General features: G+C 34.5%; 1 protein-coding gene across 12 annotated transcripts in view; it reads left to right on the top strand.

The window, feature by feature from the left end:
* The window catches only part of ARHGAP20 (Rho GTPase activating protein 20), a 139,397-nt gene that overhangs the window by 12,887 nt on the left and 107,749 nt on the right, over positions 1 to 18,761 (top strand). For 10 of the 12 annotated variants that reach the window (XM_019653665.1, XM_019653667.1, XM_019653668.1 and 7 more), the window contains one exon: positions 8,512 to 8,594. The exons of 1 other annotated variant lie outside the window; for it this stretch is intronic. In XM_019653665.1, coding sequence (XP_019509210.1) covers positions 8,512 to 8,594 — 83 coding nt within the window. Of the gene's footprint in view, positions 1 to 5,987; positions 6,035 to 8,511; positions 8,595 to 18,761 lie in introns of those variants that run through there. One more of the 12 variants, XM_019653669.1, reaches the window with a different exon arrangement.

Genomic DNA, 18,761 nt, shown 5'->3' with positions numbered 1-18,761 from the left:
GGAAGGGCCGATGTAGCTTCCCAGAACAGAGAGGTGGGTGATCAGCCCACAGGTCCCTCCATGGTCGCCATTTGTTACGAATGGGCAAAAGTCTCCTTTTCAAGGACCCCAAGCAGGGTTCTTTTCCCAAAAGTGAGCTTTAACCGTGTAAGCTTTTATTCTACGGCCAGAGAGTAAAGAAGCAGGAGCACAGCTCTCAGGTCAACTTCTCCTCCCTTAGCCGTCCACAAGTACCTGAAATGGGATAGTAGAAATGAAGGGGAGGTTTAGGTAAATAGGTAGGAGGAATATTCATGGGTTTTCCAGGGAAAGGGGCAGCTCTGTCTCCGAATCAGGGTTCTACCCTCTTTTTGTTGCTTTATGGCCATTGTCATGGCAGCTGTCAACTGTCATGGCACTCGTAGGTGTGTTATTTAGCAGGGAGATTATATTATAATGAGCTTTAAACTCTTTTGGAGGTCCTTTAGACAATCATGGTTTCCACTGGTTTCAGCTAGTCTTGACAAGTTCATAACTGCTGACCTTGGGCCTCCCTGTTTTCAGAGGTAAAGTTAGAGCAGGGGGGAGTTTCAGCCAGGCCTCTTAGACCTTCAGGCAGGCCCTGCAGTCCTGTTACAGGGTAACAGTTTTACAGAGAGGACTCTGAGAAGTTAAGTGATAAAACCAGAGTCCAGAATTTAGGTCTAATGTCTACTAGCCCTATTCTTCTACATTACATTGATTCTCTTGTTTATTATTTTTACTTCAAAGTGGTTGTCTCACAGAAAGAGGAAAGATAGCCAAAAGTAAAAAACAACAAAAAAAACACATTTCTTTCTTAACCTCAGAAAAGAACTTTTATTCCTTTACAGTACTTTGTTCTGTATTTTGTACTTTTACAGTACTTTGTTTTAATTAAATGCTCAGATTGATTCTGGATGGGATGATTATGAGTAAACAGAAAACCATACTCATCACAGACCAAACTGACAATAGTGAGAAGCTTCAACTCACCCAGTGGTTGAAACTGCAGTGGGTGGTCATGTAGCTGGAGCCTGCAGCTGGGGAAAACAGCCTTGAGCCACATCCCCCACCCAATCAGCAGCAATGAGCAGAAAGAACTATAATCACAGGATAGATAGCCAGGCCCAGGAAAAGTGTCTAAAGTTGAACATGCGCATTAGTTAAAAGAGCTTTCCTATAGTTAACTCTTCCTCATTATCATAATAAAAAACTCTCCCCTAGGTGGAGTTTTAAGATGCTAATGAGACATTCAATGCATGATGTAGCATGTAGGTACACTGCACAGGTGCAATGTAGGACCCGCCTCAACATTGGGTGGAACAAGGAAAGAGGAAGGGGTGGCCTCCAACCCCAAGAACCAAAACCACAGTGCCTCTAAGTCTCCGGGAGCTGTATCCATTGTGCCTCCTTGGTAAATCAAGCTTTCACTTTAATAAACCTCTCTCTGCAAAACTGTTTCGCCTACTCTCTTGATTTCTATCCTGAGAGGGGCATTCCCACCAGTAACAAAACCTTTTTGTGATAATAAGACCTAGAAGCGCAGGATGCAAGGTTAAGAATAACTTTCTTGTTCCCTTGCAGAGCCTGTGTCTTTGAGTTATGTCTCCACAAATAAATGCTGCCGGTGTGTAGGGAAATCAAGAAATTGATTCTTTTGTGGCAAAAGGATTAATAGTCAAATTTGATAAACCAATTTGTAAATGTGATTAAATATTTTTTCTAGACTTGAAACTTGAGTATTTAGAAGCTTTCCTCAAAGCCATTTTAATACTATGCTAATTTTAAATGTTTAAAAGTAACTTAAGCACATTTGACTTAAATTCAACTGAAATGCCTAAATTTTTTCTTCATAAAGTGATGGAAAAAAACATAGTATGAAAAATTGCAGTTCATCTGACTTAAATCTTTCATCCTGTTCCTTCCTTGTGATAGGCTTTATTTTCCTTTAATCTAAACTAAGAATAACCAGATTCAGAGTGATTTAGAGGTTCCAAAAATAGTACTGTATCTCTTGGTTGACATGAAGTTAAAATTCCAATGAGAGACTACATATAGATTTTTATGTAAACAGTATTTTCTGAGTTGCTGAAAATAGAACCAAAACTGTTTTCTGCATTTACCTGTTTATAACTTCATTTTCCTTCATAGGCACACTATTGCCTCCTTAAACTTTCAGATATAGTCAGTATTAATTCATTGACTTAACACACAGCCATTGACAATTTACTGTGTGGAAATACTGAGTAAGGCACTGGAAGAATAGGAGGAATGGTGGCAAACCACAATAGGCAGATGGGCTTGTCCCTCAGATCTCTGAGGAATTCAAATGGACAGCCACTCAAACATTTAGTACAAAAACATGTTGGACAAAAAGCAAATAAATAAGTTCCATTTTTATGTATTATACTTCAGATGATTATTATACAAATAAAGAAAATTATAGCTTCTGGTTATGAACCAGTTTTCTGGGATGGAGCCCACTGGTTTAGGAGTTTGGTAGATTGCTTTGTCTTTTCTTTTTAATAGCTCTATCAAGATGTAATTCTCATATAATACAGTTCATTCACTTAAAGTATACAATTCAATGGCTTTTAGTATATTCACAGAATTGTGCATCCATCACCACCGTCAATTTTAAAATATTTTCATCACCCCCAAAAGAATTACCACACCCTTTACTATCACATCCCAAGCCCCTCATCTCCCCATACCCCAGGCAAGTACTAATCTGCTTTAAGTTTCTATGGATTTGTTTATTCTGGATATTCCATATAAATGAAGTCATATAATATGTGGACCTTTGGGACTGACTTCTTTTAATTAGCATAACGTTTTCAAGATTCATGTTGCACATATCAGTATTTCTTTTATTACCAAGTACTATTTCATTTTATGTATATATCACATTTTGTTTATTCATTCATCAGTTAATGGACATTGGAATTATTTCCACTTTTTGAGTATTGTGAATAGTGCTGCTGTGAATATTCACGTTTTTGTGTACACACGTTTTCATTTCTCTTGTATGTACCTAAGACTAACTGCAGGATCTTAAAACTATTGTTTAGTCATTTGCACAACTTCCAGACTATTTTCCAAGTGATAGCACTATTTTAAAGTCCCACCAGCAATATATGAGTCCAATTCATCCACAGCCTCAGCAATTGCTATTTATCTATATTTTCTATTATAGTCATCCTGATTAGCATAAAGTGGTATTTCATGGTTTTGTTTTGCATTTCCCTGATGGCTAATAATGTTGACATCTCTTCATGTGCTTATTGGCTATTTGTATATCTGTGGAAAACTGTCTCTTCAGATTCTTTGCCCATTTTAAAATTCACTATTTGTCTTTATTGAATTGTAATAATTCTTTTATATAATCTATTGATAGATCCAAATCCCTTATGATTGGCAGAAATATTCTCCCATTTTGTGAGATTTCTTTTTACTTCTTAATAGTGTCCTTTGACGTACAGAAGTTTTTAATCTTGACAGTCATGTCCAATTTATATTGTTTTTTTTTCTTTTATGCTTCTGTGCTTTTGGTGTCATATCTAAAAACCATTGCCTAATCCAAGGTCACAAATATTTCTGCCTATGTTTTCTTCTAAAATTTTTATAGTTTTAGCTCTTACTTTTAGGTGTTTTATCCACTTTGAGTTGTTTTGTATGTAGTATGAGATAGGAGCCCAGCTTCATTGTTTTGCATGTAAGTATCCAGTTTTCCCAGCACCACTTGTTGGAGAGTAATTAACGTTATCATTAGACATCATGTAGCTCAAAGTGGCAGACATCAACACTATGTCAAGAAAATGTAGTTTGACGTGTACAAGAATGACTCTTAACATCCAGTTCCATAGTAAATGCTTATATTTCCTTAATGACAACATTCCAGCAGAGCCCCTTAAAAGTTTGTTTGTTTGTATGTTGTTTGTTTTCTGTATGTGCGTGTTTGGAAGCAGTGATGTGGATGTGGAGAATGAGTGGATTTTAAAATGCACATAAAACCTTCACTTATTGGATATATAGTTTGTGCCAGGTATTGTACTAGACTTTGGGAATGAAAGGATAGGCCTGCTACAGAGTAGCGTTTCAGTTAATAATTATTGAAGGATTGGAGATAGCTTGGAAAGAAGATATAGTCCCTACTTTCTAGAAAGGTGCAGAAAGATAAATGATATAATATGAAAGGCTATAACTGAAGCGTAATATGTGGAGCAAGCTAGGAACAGAGGGCACTGACTATATAGTTAATCCAATTGGTTAAAAGTGAGTAGAAGTGGAAAGCACCTTGAAGATTAGCTGATAATGTTGCTACAGTTTTCTGTTATTATTGAAATATAAGAGAAAAATTAACTATAGACATTTGTTTCTCATTTTCAATTATGACTTCTATTCATTTACTCTTTGGCAGAATAGGTTTCTTGCCTTTGATATTGAATATAGCTGCAGAGGAGACAGCTTAGAAAATCAAAGATCTAATTTCTCTCCAGTGTTCATGTTATACTCTCCTAATAAATGGCTGTTTAAAAAAAAACAATTTTTAAAATTTAATTACTATTTATTGCCTTTTACAATTTCTTCCAAACTCCTCTTCATCTTTCCCATTTGGGGGCAGAGGAATAAATAAATGCTACTTCATGTTTGTTTGTTTTTTAACTCATATGAATTCTTGTTTAGTTTTTTTGGGCACCATAAGACTAGGTAAATGGTACAATATCAAGAAAATCATTCCCAAAAGATTCATGCAGTTGAATTTCTTGTTTAATGTGTACTTTATCAATTTAGAAAAAATATTACCTTTTTAAAAATACTTAGTTTCAGAATGGTATCCAATATTTATGAGGTTCATTTAGATATGAATATCAAGCACTTGGACATTCTGAGAAAAATCACACTGTGGATTGTGATTTTTAAGCTAACAAAGAAAACTTACACTGTTTTAAACCTACTCTCTGTTTCCTGTGAGACAGAGAATCATAGTTTTCACTGTCACTGAACAACTGTGAAATCTGTGCTAATATAAGCATAGCCTCTACGTGTCCTGACAAGTTTGTACCATTATACATGTGTAAAGGAATCAATAGCCTCTTTCTATTTCCACGCATTGTATTTCACACAGGTGTTATAAACAAAAGAAAATCCAAGTCTTTATTGCCCAAGAACAGATTCATTGATAGATTCGTTAATTTGTTTTGAAGTTACCATTGCCCCTTTTTTTGCTATACTTTTGATCAAAAGAAAAAGATCTGTGTATTTTGAATGAATTAATACCTAAATCTATTTATTAAGTCCCCGTTATATTGGCTACTCTTAAGGATTACTACTTACAAGAGAAACGAATCCTGTTGAATTCTAAATGTGTGATGTATGTAAGGTTTATTTTCTTGTATATCCGGGGTGAGCCTTTGGTGGACACTTAACATGAGACTATCAGAAATGGAAGGTACTTAAGAAACTATGTGGTCCAAATTTTCTCATTTTCTAAATAAGGAAATAGAGACCCAGAAAAGTGACTGGATTGCCTTTGGTTGCATATCCCATTAGTGGCTGAGTAATTCTGAGTACAAACAATAGGATCTCAAATAAATATAGTATTCTGCCTGTGGTTTGATTGCATTCTCTTGAATATGAGTCCACTAGATGAGATAAATACACTTCATTTGACTCCTCATACATCTGACAATTTTATAACTAAGAAAACACAAACACAGTCTAATTACTGTGTATACAAATGATCCTCTACATTAAGTCCTCTACATTTTTATGAGGATGAAAAGCTATTTTAAAAGCACCTTTACAGAAGAAAATTTGTCACTCTTTGATTATCCATTTTCATGTTTAACAGCCTTCACTCTCAGAAATATTTCCTTATGTCAGAAATTTTCATATTTGGGTTCCATGAATCCCTAAGGAATCCGTAGTATGTGGGTTTATGAACACCTTCAAATTATGTGCATAATTTAGTTCACAGCTTTTGTAAATTTCTCAAAGAACCACTACCAAGATCAACCTGGATTCTCAGTCTGTAAGTTTGTCATGTTTCTTTTTGCCTTATCTTCCTTGGAAGACACTTGCTATCCTCTATATTATAACTCTCTATTAATTTGGAGATTATTACTGTTTCCAAATGACGAATTTCAGATCAGTTTAACTTTTCTCATAGGCTCTTTTCTCCACATATTAAATTATTTATATGGCTGTCTTTTGAACCCTTTCCAAATTCTTTGTAAACCTGAAAACATAAGAGCTCAGAATTAGAAATCATATAGTAATGAAGATCTAGTTGAGAAACTTGGATCTTCTGACACTGGTGTCAGAGGACTAGGGGCAGTAGAAGTAAGACTACTGAGATATGTCCAGGAATGCCCCACCCACCCCCTCATGTAAGTTAGGCAGAAACTCTAGTCAAAAGAGAGGATAAGGGGCCCAGGGAAAGTTTAAAAGGATTGGGCACATTTCAAAGTTCAAAGCATACTAAATAGACCCTGAATGAAGGAAGTCGTCAGAATAGGGAGTAGGAATCAAGCCCAGACCTAAACGTGAAACAGATCCCACAGAAAATCAGCATATGATCAAACTGCCACCATTCTTAGTAAAATCAATCCAATCTTCCAGTATTGGGACTCATCACATGGGGATTGGCTGCTGGACCTTGCCATACAATTGCTTGTCTCCCAGATATACCTTCTCCTGCAACCTCTGCTGTCACACTAGCTCCCCAATGTTAGATTCCTCAGTTATGTTCCCAAGAGGTGTGACGAATAGAAACAGTAGGATGGGGTTTACACGCTATGATATATAAAGTATGTTATCAAAATCACTGGGGTTGGGAGCGACTACAGACAATTCTGGGACTCTGATGAAAACTGTGGTTCTCTCCTGAAGGAAGGCAGGCACCAAATATATATCATTTAAATATTTTTTATACAATTTAACCTGCTCTGAAACTGATTCATGGTTAATAACTCCCGATTGAGAAATGCGGTATCTATATTTCTTATCTATTTGTTTCCTGCCCTTTATTTTATATAATTGTTTCAGTTGCTATCTGAGCTATCTATCTGTGCTAAGGAATTTTAGGCATGTAGTTTCTAAATGTACGCCTAAAGATTAATGGGGAAAACAGCAACATGAAGCCATAGCACTGGTGACAATAGTAATTTGGGAGGGATCCTTAATGGGCATGGTGAATTTTGGGGGGTAAGAACTGTGCCAAAGAAGTCCAGCAACCCCTTCTCACTGGGTGATTGATTCTACCTCTGTTCCTACACTAGGGTCTAGGTTTTATTTTATTAGCAAAGAAACAGTTCCTTTATGAATCATGCAATGAAACACTGATACTGAGCCAGTTAGTTTTCAGTGGTTCCTCTTACAGCAGCTTCCAGCTCCCAAGCATGGCTGGCTTAGGCCCGCAGGCAGTGGGTGAGACCTTTTCTTAGAGTAATGTGAGAGAAGGAAAAATGGCTTTGGTGAGATAGTCTGAACTTCATTCACAGCTGTTTGTGGCTATACAGAGGATGCCAAAAAAATGTATACACATTTTAAAAAAGGAAACCTGTATTACAGTTGTAATAATATATGCCTATAACAAAAGATGAATGCAAGTCACGTTTGACTTCTGCAATTACAAGAGGTGCTCGAAGTGGCTACCATCAGTGTCCAGACACTTCTGATTATGGCGAGCTACTGCTTGAGCAACGTTGACCAAAGTGTCCACTTGTATACATTTTTTGGCACCCCAGTGTTGCTAATTTTACTCATCCATATCCAGTGGCAGGCCTTCTGACTCTTATCTATAGGTGTTAAATATATAAGATTGAATTTAGAGAGTAATTATCTGGATAATTCAAGTTGAATAAAACCTCATTTACCACAAATTTTAAGCCCTCTGAAACAGAGTACCTGAATTATCCAGTTAATTCTATATTTATATACCACTTAAAAAAGAAAAAAAAATTTTCTTTTTAAATTATAGCAAAAAAAGTCTGTTTGAAGAAAGAATTCCCAAATGTATAAATATTTAAATTTAAAGGTCTAATAAGTGTATAACAATCCAGTCTCCACCTTTTGCTTTAACTGTTTTTTTTTTCTCCCTTTACTTGATCTCTTCAAATCCTGTCTTTTTTGAAGCCCAGTTTGCAGCAGCCTACCCTGAGATAATATTTTGGAGTATAAATGAGATAATCCAGGCTTGCCTTTAGCACAGGGCCTGGAACATAATAAACAATATGTATGTTAGCTGCAAAGGATGATAATGGTTATGATAATGCTTTTCTCAAATACTGTGGTCAATATTTAACCTCCTTATTCTCTGACCATAAAAATGCTTACTGCCTAGACTGCTTTTTGACACTTAGTATCCTAGTTTAGATGTTATTTTATCTCCTAATGAGATTGTAAATTCCTTCATACACAATATAAAACATACTGAACTGGATTGAAAATTGTCATTTACTTTCTTTACAAGCCATGTGGTCTTCATTTGGATTATTTTTTCAACAGAAAATGAAAACACTAGCAGAAAGGAGGAGGAGTGCTCCATCTCTAATTCTGGATAAAGCACTACAAAAACGGCCTAGTACCAAGTAAGTGAAAAGCTTTGTATGCGTTACATTTTTTTTATGTGTGCAGTTGTTTGTTTGTTTTTTTTCATTTGTTATCAGCACCAGAACTCTGTTTAATAATAGAAAATATGACTTCTGTCCTGTAGTTATTTAAAAAGGCTTATTCTTTTTGTGAATCAGAAAGCCTTTTACAGCTGGTATGTAGGATCAATTGTTTTAAAACTGATTCAAAAGTGGATCACATCACATAGTACACAAAAATGAAAAATGTAGGTTCCATGTACTGTTAAAATTTATTTATAAAAACAATTAAAAATCAAAACACTAAAATATGAGTTATTTCAACCATCGTACATGTATAGTGATGCACAAACCATTGCCTATTTTTTTATCATGAGGTGATTCCCATGCATGGGTATAAGGCAAATTTTTACCAGTTTTAGATGTGAAGAAAGATAACCAGATTGAGATTATTAAAAAGTGGAGTGTGGACTTCTTTTAGGCATTATTGGTTAAATTAATTAGTGAAATTTGAAATGGAAAAATAAGCTAAATATCTATAGAAATGGCCATTTCACCTGTTGAGGCTGAATACAATTTCAGTGGACATTTTAAGAAAAACTATTATAATGTGTAGAAATTGAACCTGTATTCAATCATTAATTTATTCAATAATTTTTAAATGGCATTTTAACTCAGAGGTGTTTTTATGTTCAAAGGAATACTATGATGATTTTCTCTTAATTTGTGAATCCTTTTATGTAAGGAAAAGTGTTTCTTTACATAAATAAACATGGTAAACCTTTATTTAAAGTGAGGTTATATCTGATATTTCTATGAATGATGTACTAACTTAACATAAAATCTATATGGAGGCATGACATTTTTTTCAATTCCAGAATAAATTATATAGCTAAATCCCAGTTAGTTAAACTTTGAAAATACTTAGGTCATTCTCAGTCCTCAGCAAGTTCTTAGACTTAGGCAGCCCCCTACCTGCCCTGCAAAAGACACTCATTTTAGTCATTGGGTTGTTCAGGAAATATAAATTACTTTTAATTAGAAATATATCATGACAAGTAAATAATACAGTAATACATTTCAGGCCCATATATATAAATGATTTTTGGATTATTTGCATTAGTGTATCTTTGCATTAGTGTAGATAAAAGAGAATGTTATATCTTCACAGTTTGACCTTGATTACCCTGAAAACTTAGGAGAAAGTATTTTTAGAGGAGGTAGAGAGGAGACAGAATTATCAGTAAATCTGTCTTTAATTCTACTACGTATGTAAAAATAACTATTAATACTTTTTATTAAACCATTTTAGGTAAAATTTCTTATTGGAAGCTTCTGGAATGGATGCATGCTAGGCTTTTCAGCTAAAAGTAGCCTTTATATCAGAGAAGCTTTAGCCTGAGATCAGAGGCAATAGTGGCCCACCTACTACCTAACCCAGGGCAAGAATCTATAACAGTAGGATTGTAGATAATGAAAGCTCATAGACCAATGGTTCTCAACAAGGAGGTATTAACCTCTATGCGGCATTCTGGAATTTGTGGAACATTTGAGTTTGTCTTGATTTAGTGGGCAGTGGCCAAAGATGCTAGGTATCATGTAATGCACAGCATATCCTACATCACAAAGAATTGTGTGATTCCCACATACTTTATGAATGTCCCATATATGGCATATTTGTGAAGGGGAGAAATCTTATATAATTATCTAAGCCTGTAACTTAACTCTATTTTATATATAAATACAAAGTGTTTCTATATATTTTTATATAGTTTTTAAAAACACTAAATTTTCCAGAAATGCAGCTACCTTGCCTATCGAGATAATTGTACTTTGTATTGTTTGGAATCATTTCAGAAAATCACTTGACTTTACTTCATTTTCCTGTACTTGTTGCATGGAATGGTTTCTTATCATCCTACTTCTCTTAAATTTAAATATGTTAATTATAATGAGGTATAAGCATATGACTACTTCATTATCTTTTAGTATAGTCATGCCTGAGCATATACATATTGAAATACATAATTTATTATTAATTACTTTCATTTCATTTTCTTTCATATTACTGTTAGGGTATTTTATTGATACTTTTGAAATTCTGTTAAATATTTGTGAATTTTATTTCAGGATAGAAAAGGAGAAATTGAAATAAATGTATATGCAGACTTTTATATAACAAAGGGGAATTAGGTCTAATAGGCTTGAGAGCAACTGATGTAGATGAAACGCCAGGTTAGAAAAAATGCTAACACTTACTGAGTTACTGAGATTATTTTGAGTTAGAGAACCAGTATAATAATACACAGCCATCTCCTGCCCCACTCCTGACTCCCATCACCTCTGCAGTAATTGGTGCTTATATTAGAGCCAGTACCCCAAATTCCTGCCTCAGAAATATGGTGGGTTTTGTGTCAAAATAACCACAGGAAAAAAAAAGTTGAAGTTGTATATGTTCTAATCTTCAGTTTATTTCCTATGAGTTTCTCTAGGTCAGTAATATAATGCTTAGTCCTGGGGAACAGAACCTTTACCTATCTTACGAAATAATGCTTTTACTCTGTGTGGTGTTGGTGGTTAATGTATACTACGTCCCTCCCCCCGCCAGAAAAAAACTGTTGAGTGTTAAATGTGTACAAAGTATTTGCAAGTAATGTAATCCCAGGATTGGAAAGAGCCTTAAAGGTCATCTAGTCTGGTGGTTTCCAAACCTTTCTAAATCAGTATTCTGCACTGGGACCCAGGCATCTGCATATATTTCAAAAACTCTTCATGGTTGATTCTGATAAACTCTTGATGGAGACCACTGTGGCAAGCTACAAAAGAAGCTATTCTTAAAAGAATGTTTTTAAAAAGAACACTGAAACAGGATTTCAAACAGTATAGAATCGTAATACATATTTCTTATAAAACAAACAAAGTGGACATTATAAAACACAAAGCAAAGCCCCCACCCCATCCCAGGGGTAACCAGTTATTAATTATTTGCATGTCCTTCCTAAACCCTTGTCTATGCAAATGTGATTAGAATTTTTATTTGCTTTCCCTAATGTTTAAATTTTCACTTTAACATAGATATTAGTTGTTTCCAGTTGGAAGTCTTTTTAAAATTAGAGATCAAATCCTACTATAACAGTCATTCAAGAAAATATTAGAATTTTGTCCATCTTTATATATGTTCCTGAAAAGTTACATAAATCAGATTTTTATTATTAATGAACTTGCTATTTTAAAGAAACCCTATAGTGAATTGTTTTATAAAGAGCTTTTTCCAAAGTTGTTAAAAATACGTAACTTCAAATTTTCATAATTAGAATTTTGCTTTTCTATCCGTTATTTCTAGGAAACATGAAAATTTCTAAAGTCCAAGCTGATACCACACATATTTCAAGTTGAATGTTATACTGTACAACAAAATTCTAGTATCTAAAAAGAATTTTATATTACATGTACTATTCATGGAAAGTAATCTATAAATGGTTCATGTACAGTGTGGGAGCAGGCAGCAAAGAAATAGTGTTTTTCATTTATTAGCATTGCATATTTCTTGAATAAAAACAGAGTCATCATAGCATTTCATATATCTTGAATTACACCCATATTGATTTTGGCTTTGCAGTAGAACTTTACTATTTCCACTATTGTCCCCTATGTAAAGTGCTATGTAGTAATTAATGACTTTTAGATAATAAAGCCTTTGTCCAACGTTTAGCAAACATTCATGAAGAATTTAAAAGAATGCTTTCATTTAACAACTGTGTTGCACCTCAGTTTTTATTGAATTTAATGAACAAGAGCTAGGTTTAAAAGAGGAGGAAAGAGTTAGGTTAACTGGTGAGTTAACTGTGTTTATGTGTTAATTAAATGCAGTATTCTTTGATCAACCCATAGAATATATAAGGAGAGGCAGTTTAGAGATTTTAGCATTTTGTTGTATATGGACACTCTTCAGACCAGCTGGAGGTGATTTCTCGTAAGTAATTATTATATTTCCTAGTATAGCAGGTGACAGACATCTTTCACACTAAGAAGGTTAGTGGTTTCCCTACATGGCTGAACTCAACTGTTTTAACTCTCAAACACTATGGTGTTCAGTTCTGTTTAAGGACGACCTCACCTTATGTCATACGAGTAGTCATCCTCATGGTAAGACTCTGGGCACCTTTGTCAAGGGGCTAAGTTTTCTTAAAAGTAAAAGGAGAGTGTTGAACTTATCTGTTAAAACCCTGCAACTTCTAGTTCTGTGGCTATATAATTATGATTTGTTGAAATTCAACAAATCAAAAGACTTCCCTACATATACTCTGAATTCTTTTTTTTTTTATGCTTCCTCGGGTTTTTGGGGGTTTTTTAAATTAGTTTCAGGTGTGCAAAACAATGTAATAGTTAGACATTTTGCCCCTCACAAAGTGATAACCCCCTCCTCCAATCTGTTAGCCCTCTAACATCATATATAACATCATAAATAACAGTATATAACTGTTACAATTCCAATGATTGTTCCCTATGCTGTACTCCACATCCCGTGACTATATACCATATTTCCTCAAAAACAAGACCGGGTCTTACATTAATTTTTGCTCCAAAAGATGCATTAGAGCTTATTTTCAGGGGATGTCTTATTTTTTCATGTACAATAATCTACATTTATTCATTTATTCATATACAAAAATCTACCTTTATTCAAATACAGTCATGTCATCTTCTTCTGGAACATTGTCATAACTCTCCAAACCCTGAATTCTGGCCTGAATTTCTTACTACTCTATTTCCTGTAGAACCATTGGCCCCAATCTCTCATATCCAGCAATAGAGCTCTCCTTAAATAAGTGCTTCTTGTCCTTGTAGCCTGCTCACAGTGCATTGGCAACACAGCTGCCAGTGATTTTATCCCATGAGTTCTTTACCCTAGTCATGACCAAAATTGCAGCCCCCAAAATTCAGAAAATGTTTCTTTATTTCATATGAGTGCATTAAGTACATCCATTACAACACACGACGTATTGAATTGTGAAGATTCATATTAGACACAGCCACGTCCGTTCATTATCAAGTGAGCACGTTATTCGTGCGTTGTGTCTGTACTCCAATTGGTCATTCGGCAGTAAGTCTTGAGTTCATCTGTTTACACAGGCGTTTACCTCTTATCTTAAGGCGCCCGCTTGGTTATTTACAAATACTTACTTATAATGTGTGTTTATTTATTATTTATTCAGGTCTTTAGATTCCACATATAAGTGAGATCATGTGGTATTTGTTTTTCTCCATCTGACTTATTGGGTTGTCGGAAAAGTCATGACATATTTTTTCTGTTTTTCCTTGCAAAAATGTGTCATGACTTTTCCAACAACCCAATATTTTACACAGGATAATGTTCTCTAGGTGTATCCATATCACGACAAATGGTAAGATTTCATTCTTCTTTATGGCCAAGTAATACTCCATTGTATAAATGTACCACAGTTTCTTAATCCAGTCATCTACCGATGGGCATTTTGGTTGTTTCCATGCCTTGGCTATGTGCATAGTGCTGCAATAAACATAGTGATGCATATATTTTTAAGAATTAGCATTTTGGATTTCTCTGGATAGATACTTAAGAGTAAAATTGCTGGGTCATTAGGTAGTTCCATTTCCAGTTTTTTGAGATATCTTCATACTGATTTCCATAGTGGCTTCAGCAATCTGCAGTCCCACCAACAGTGCACCAGGGTTCCCTTTTCTCCACAGCCTCACCAGCACCTGTTTGTTGATTTATTTATGATAGCCATTCTGACCAGAGTGAGGTGGTATCTCATTGTGGTTTTTTATTTGCATTTCTCTAATGATTAGTGAAGTTGAACATTTTTTCAAATGCCTTTTTGCCATCTGTATATCCTCTTTAGAGAAATGTCTCTTCATGTCCTTTGCCTATTTTTAAATTGGGTTGTTTGTTTTTTTGGTGTTGAGTTAAATGAGTGTTTTATAAATTTTGGATATTAACCCCTTATCAGATGTATCATTGACAAATATCTTCTCTCATTTAGTAGGATACTTTTTTGTTTTATTGATGGTTTCCTTTGCTGTGAAAAAAACTTTTTAGTTTGATGTAATCCCATACATTTATTTTTTCTTTTACTTCCCTTTCCCGAGGGGTTATATCCATAAAAATATTACTCAGGTCAATGTCTGCAAATTACTGCCTATATTTTCTTCTATGAGTTTTATGGTTTCAGATCTTACATTTAAGTCTTTAATCCATTTTGAATTTGTTCTCGTTTATGGCATAGGGAGGTGGTCCAGCTTCACTTTTTTGCATGTGTTAGTCCAATTTTCCCAGCACCATTTATTGAATAAACTATCTTTACCCAATTGTACATTCTTGCTTCCATTTTCATAGATTAAATTCCATATAGGAATGAGTTTATTTCTGGGCTCTCTATTCTGATCCATTAATCTACATGTCTATTTTTATGCCAGTATCATGCTGTTTTGATTACTGTAGCCTTGTAGTATGATTTGATGTCAGGTAGCATGATATCTTCCACTTTGTTCTTATTTCTCAAGATTACCATGGCTATTCGAGGTCTTTTATGGTTCCATATAAGTTTTAGGATTATATGTTCTATTTCTGTGAAAAATGCCATTGGTAGTTAGATAGGAATTGCATTGAATCTATATATTGCCTTAGGTAGTATTTATATTTTAACAATATTAATTCTTCCTGTCCATGAACATGGTATGTGTTTTCATTGATTTGTATCTTCTTTGATTTCTCTCTTCAGTGTCTTATAATTTTCTGAGTACAGGTCTTTTACTTCTTTGGTTAAATTTATTTCTAAGTATTTTATTGTTTTTGAAGCAATTGTAGATGGGATTGTTTTCTTGATTTCTCCTCCTGATAGTTTATTATTGGTGTATACAAGTGCAACTGATTTCTGGATATTCATTTTGTATCCTGCTACTTTACTAAATTCATTTATCAGTTCTAAAAGTTTTTTGGTGGAGTCTTTGGGGTTCTCTATATATATAGTATCATGTCATCTGCATATAATGACAATTTTACTTTCTCCTTTCCAATTTGGATGCCTTTTATTTCTTTTTCTTGTCAGACTGCTGTAGCTAGAACTTCCAGCACTGTGTTGAATAACAGTGGTGAAAATGGGCAACTTTGTCTTGTTCTTGATCTTAAGGGGAAGGGTTCTAGCTTTTCTCCATTGAGTATGATGTTAGCTGTGGGTTTATGATATATGGCCTTTATTATATTGAGATATAATCCCTCTATTTCCACTTTGCTAAGAGTTTTCATCATAAATTGCTGCTAGATTTTGTCAAATGTTTTTTCTGCATCTATTGATATGACCATATGATTTTTTTATTTTTCGTTTTGTTAATGTGGTGTATCATGCTAATTGTTTTGTGGATATGGAATCAACCTTGCGTACTAGGAATGAATCCCACCTGGTCTTGGTGTATGATCTTTTTAATGTATTGCTGAATCTGGTTTGCTAATATTTTGTTGAGAATTTTTGCATGTATGTTCATTAGGGATATCGGCCTGTAGTTTTCTTTTTTATAGTGTCTTTTTCTAGTTTTAGAATCTGAATGCTAATCATTCCTGATTACTTGCAGTTTTCTAAACAAACTATACTCTCTAGCATTGGCTCCAATATCACTTCCTTCAGGAACTCCTCTAACCCTTCATAAATAGCATTCATGCTCCTATAGCACCTTATGTATCTTTTAATCATAGCACTCATCCCACTGCATTAGCATCACCATTTATGTCATGTTCCCTTTAATGTCCCCACCATTTATTAATAAAGTAATGTCTTGTACATAACTGGTGTTCAATTATTATTTGTTGGATGAATTAGTGAATGAGCAAATGACTTCATTTCCAAACCAAAATAGGAATTTAATAAGTTAGTACAGTAGTTTCTGACTTTCCTGCCCTCCGTTAAGTAGCCAGTGCATAGGAGACTTTCCTTTTTCATTGGCGTTATTTGTAGAATTCTGGCTAGGGCAAAAGGGAGATTTCTTTGAAGAAAATCATTCTGAGTTATCTGAGTTATCGTTAGGAAGCTATTTTATGTAGCAAAATACCACAAGAACTCATGTATGTGGTCTCGAAATACTATGTTGGCATTTTTGTGGTATTAATTGTTTACTTTGAGATAAATTCAAATCATACAAACTTCCTCTCCAGAAATTTGCTTGTTTTGATATGGTATTCAGCCCACCTTATAGAAGTTACACAAAAATATACCCATATTTCTTTAAAATTACAATATGTTAGCACTTTTAAGTTGGAATTCACCTGTCACCATCCTCACCTCCAAATTAGTTTATTGTGTCCATGCTGTTTGCACAAATTTGTGTTGGGTACTTTAAATATATGCTTTTTAAAAAAAATCTTTATTAAACTTATTGGGGTAACATTGGTTAGTAAAACTTTATAGGTTTCAAGTGTACAATTCAATAATACATCATCTATATATTGCATAGTATGTTCACCACCCAGAGTCAATTCTCCTTCCATCACCATACATTTGACACCCTTTACCCTCTTCTACCATCACCCCTACCCCCTTACCCTCTGGTAACCACTAAACTGTTGTCTGTGTCTATGTGTTTTTGCTTGTTTGGTATTACTTGGCTATAAGAAAAGATGAAATACTGCCATTTGCAACAACGTGGATGGATCTTGAGATTATCATGCTAAGCAAAGTAAGTCAGACAGAAAAAGTTGAGAATCACATGACTTCACTCATATGTGGGATATAAAACTGAAGGCAACAAATGAACAAGACAAACAAAATACATTCCTATTTATTGTTTGTTTGTTTATTTATTGGGTCATCGGGAAAGTCATGATGCATTTTTGCATTGAAAAACAGAAAAATATGTCATGACTTTCCCAACGACCCAATATTTATTTATTTATTTATTTATTTATTTATTCATTCATTCATTCATTCATTTATTTGTTTTTAGGCTTTCAGGGATCATTTCTATAGTTTGTTACATTCCTTTTTAAATCTCTGCTTACTGCTGCTGAGAGGAGAGAAAGACACTGTGAGGGAAGCATTGGTATATGGAAGAAAGTCTGGGCTTTGGCTGCATTCAAATGCTGGCTCTCCATCCTGGTTTTCTGTGTGGCCTTAGATAAATTACCCAGTCGCTGAGTCTCATTGTTTTTTCCTCTGTAAAATATGAATCTAATGCTTGCATTATAGAATATGAAATGAGAAAATAACTGAAAATGCTTAGAAGACTGACTTGTTAATAATTGCTTCTCCCCTTCCCTTAGACATATTTCATTTTTAAGCTTTAAACCTCCTGACTCATCCAGCAAAGTGAAGTTTGTTAATGAAAATCACCTTCTTTATCATCACAGCATTGTATAACTAGAAGCGACTTAGTGAGCCTGGCTCATTATATTGTGAAAATTGAGTCAAAGACTTGCCCTAAGTCACACAGTGGATTATAGCATTAGAGATGGGACTAGAAACCCAGGTCCCTGGTCTTGATGGAACATTCTTTGCATTACACAAACAAAAGTAGTATGATATAGTGTCTAAGAGCATGGATTCTGAAGTCAGATTGCCAAATGTGAATCTCAATACTGCCTCTTACTTGCTGTGTGATCTTGGGTTAAGTTTTTAAACCAGGGATAATAACAAAACTTACCTCATAAGGAAGACTAAGTGGGTCTTATATATGTAGAGTTCTTGACATAGCATATGGTACATAATCCATGCTATGTGTGTGAAAGCTATATGGGTGAAAGCTACTTATTATTATTACTAGTAATAGTAGCAGTAGTAACAACAGAAGTAAAAGTACACATTATCCTGGTGAGAGACTCTTCCCATAGCAGATATGAAATAAAAAAGATGAAAGATGTCATGTGAAAGCCAGCTATACTCTAATATTAAATTTATTTTAGCAAGACAATTATATTTCTAGGCCTGGCCTGAAGCAAGATTAGCTAAGAACATTTTGTATTTATTCTTTTTTTTTCAAGTATGATTTGCTCTTTAATGAGAACAACGTGTGTAAATGGCAGAATGCCACTGCTGAATTTATTCTTGATAGACCCTGACAAGTCTTGAGGTGTCCCTAGGCAGAAGTTCGAAGTATGCCTAGAATGATTCTGGGAAGTAAGAGCTTGAAACACGGGGG

The sequence above is a fragment of the Hipposideros armiger genome, unplaced genomic scaffold, assembly GCF_001890085.2.
Source record: "Hipposideros armiger isolate ML-2016 unplaced genomic scaffold, ASM189008v1 scaffold_204, whole genome shotgun sequence".
Lineage (NCBI taxonomy): Eukaryota > Metazoa > Chordata > Mammalia > Chiroptera > Hipposideridae > Hipposideros > Hipposideros armiger.
The sequence above is the reverse complement of the archived record's forward strand: the minus strand, read 5'-3'. Positions and strand labels throughout refer to the sequence as shown.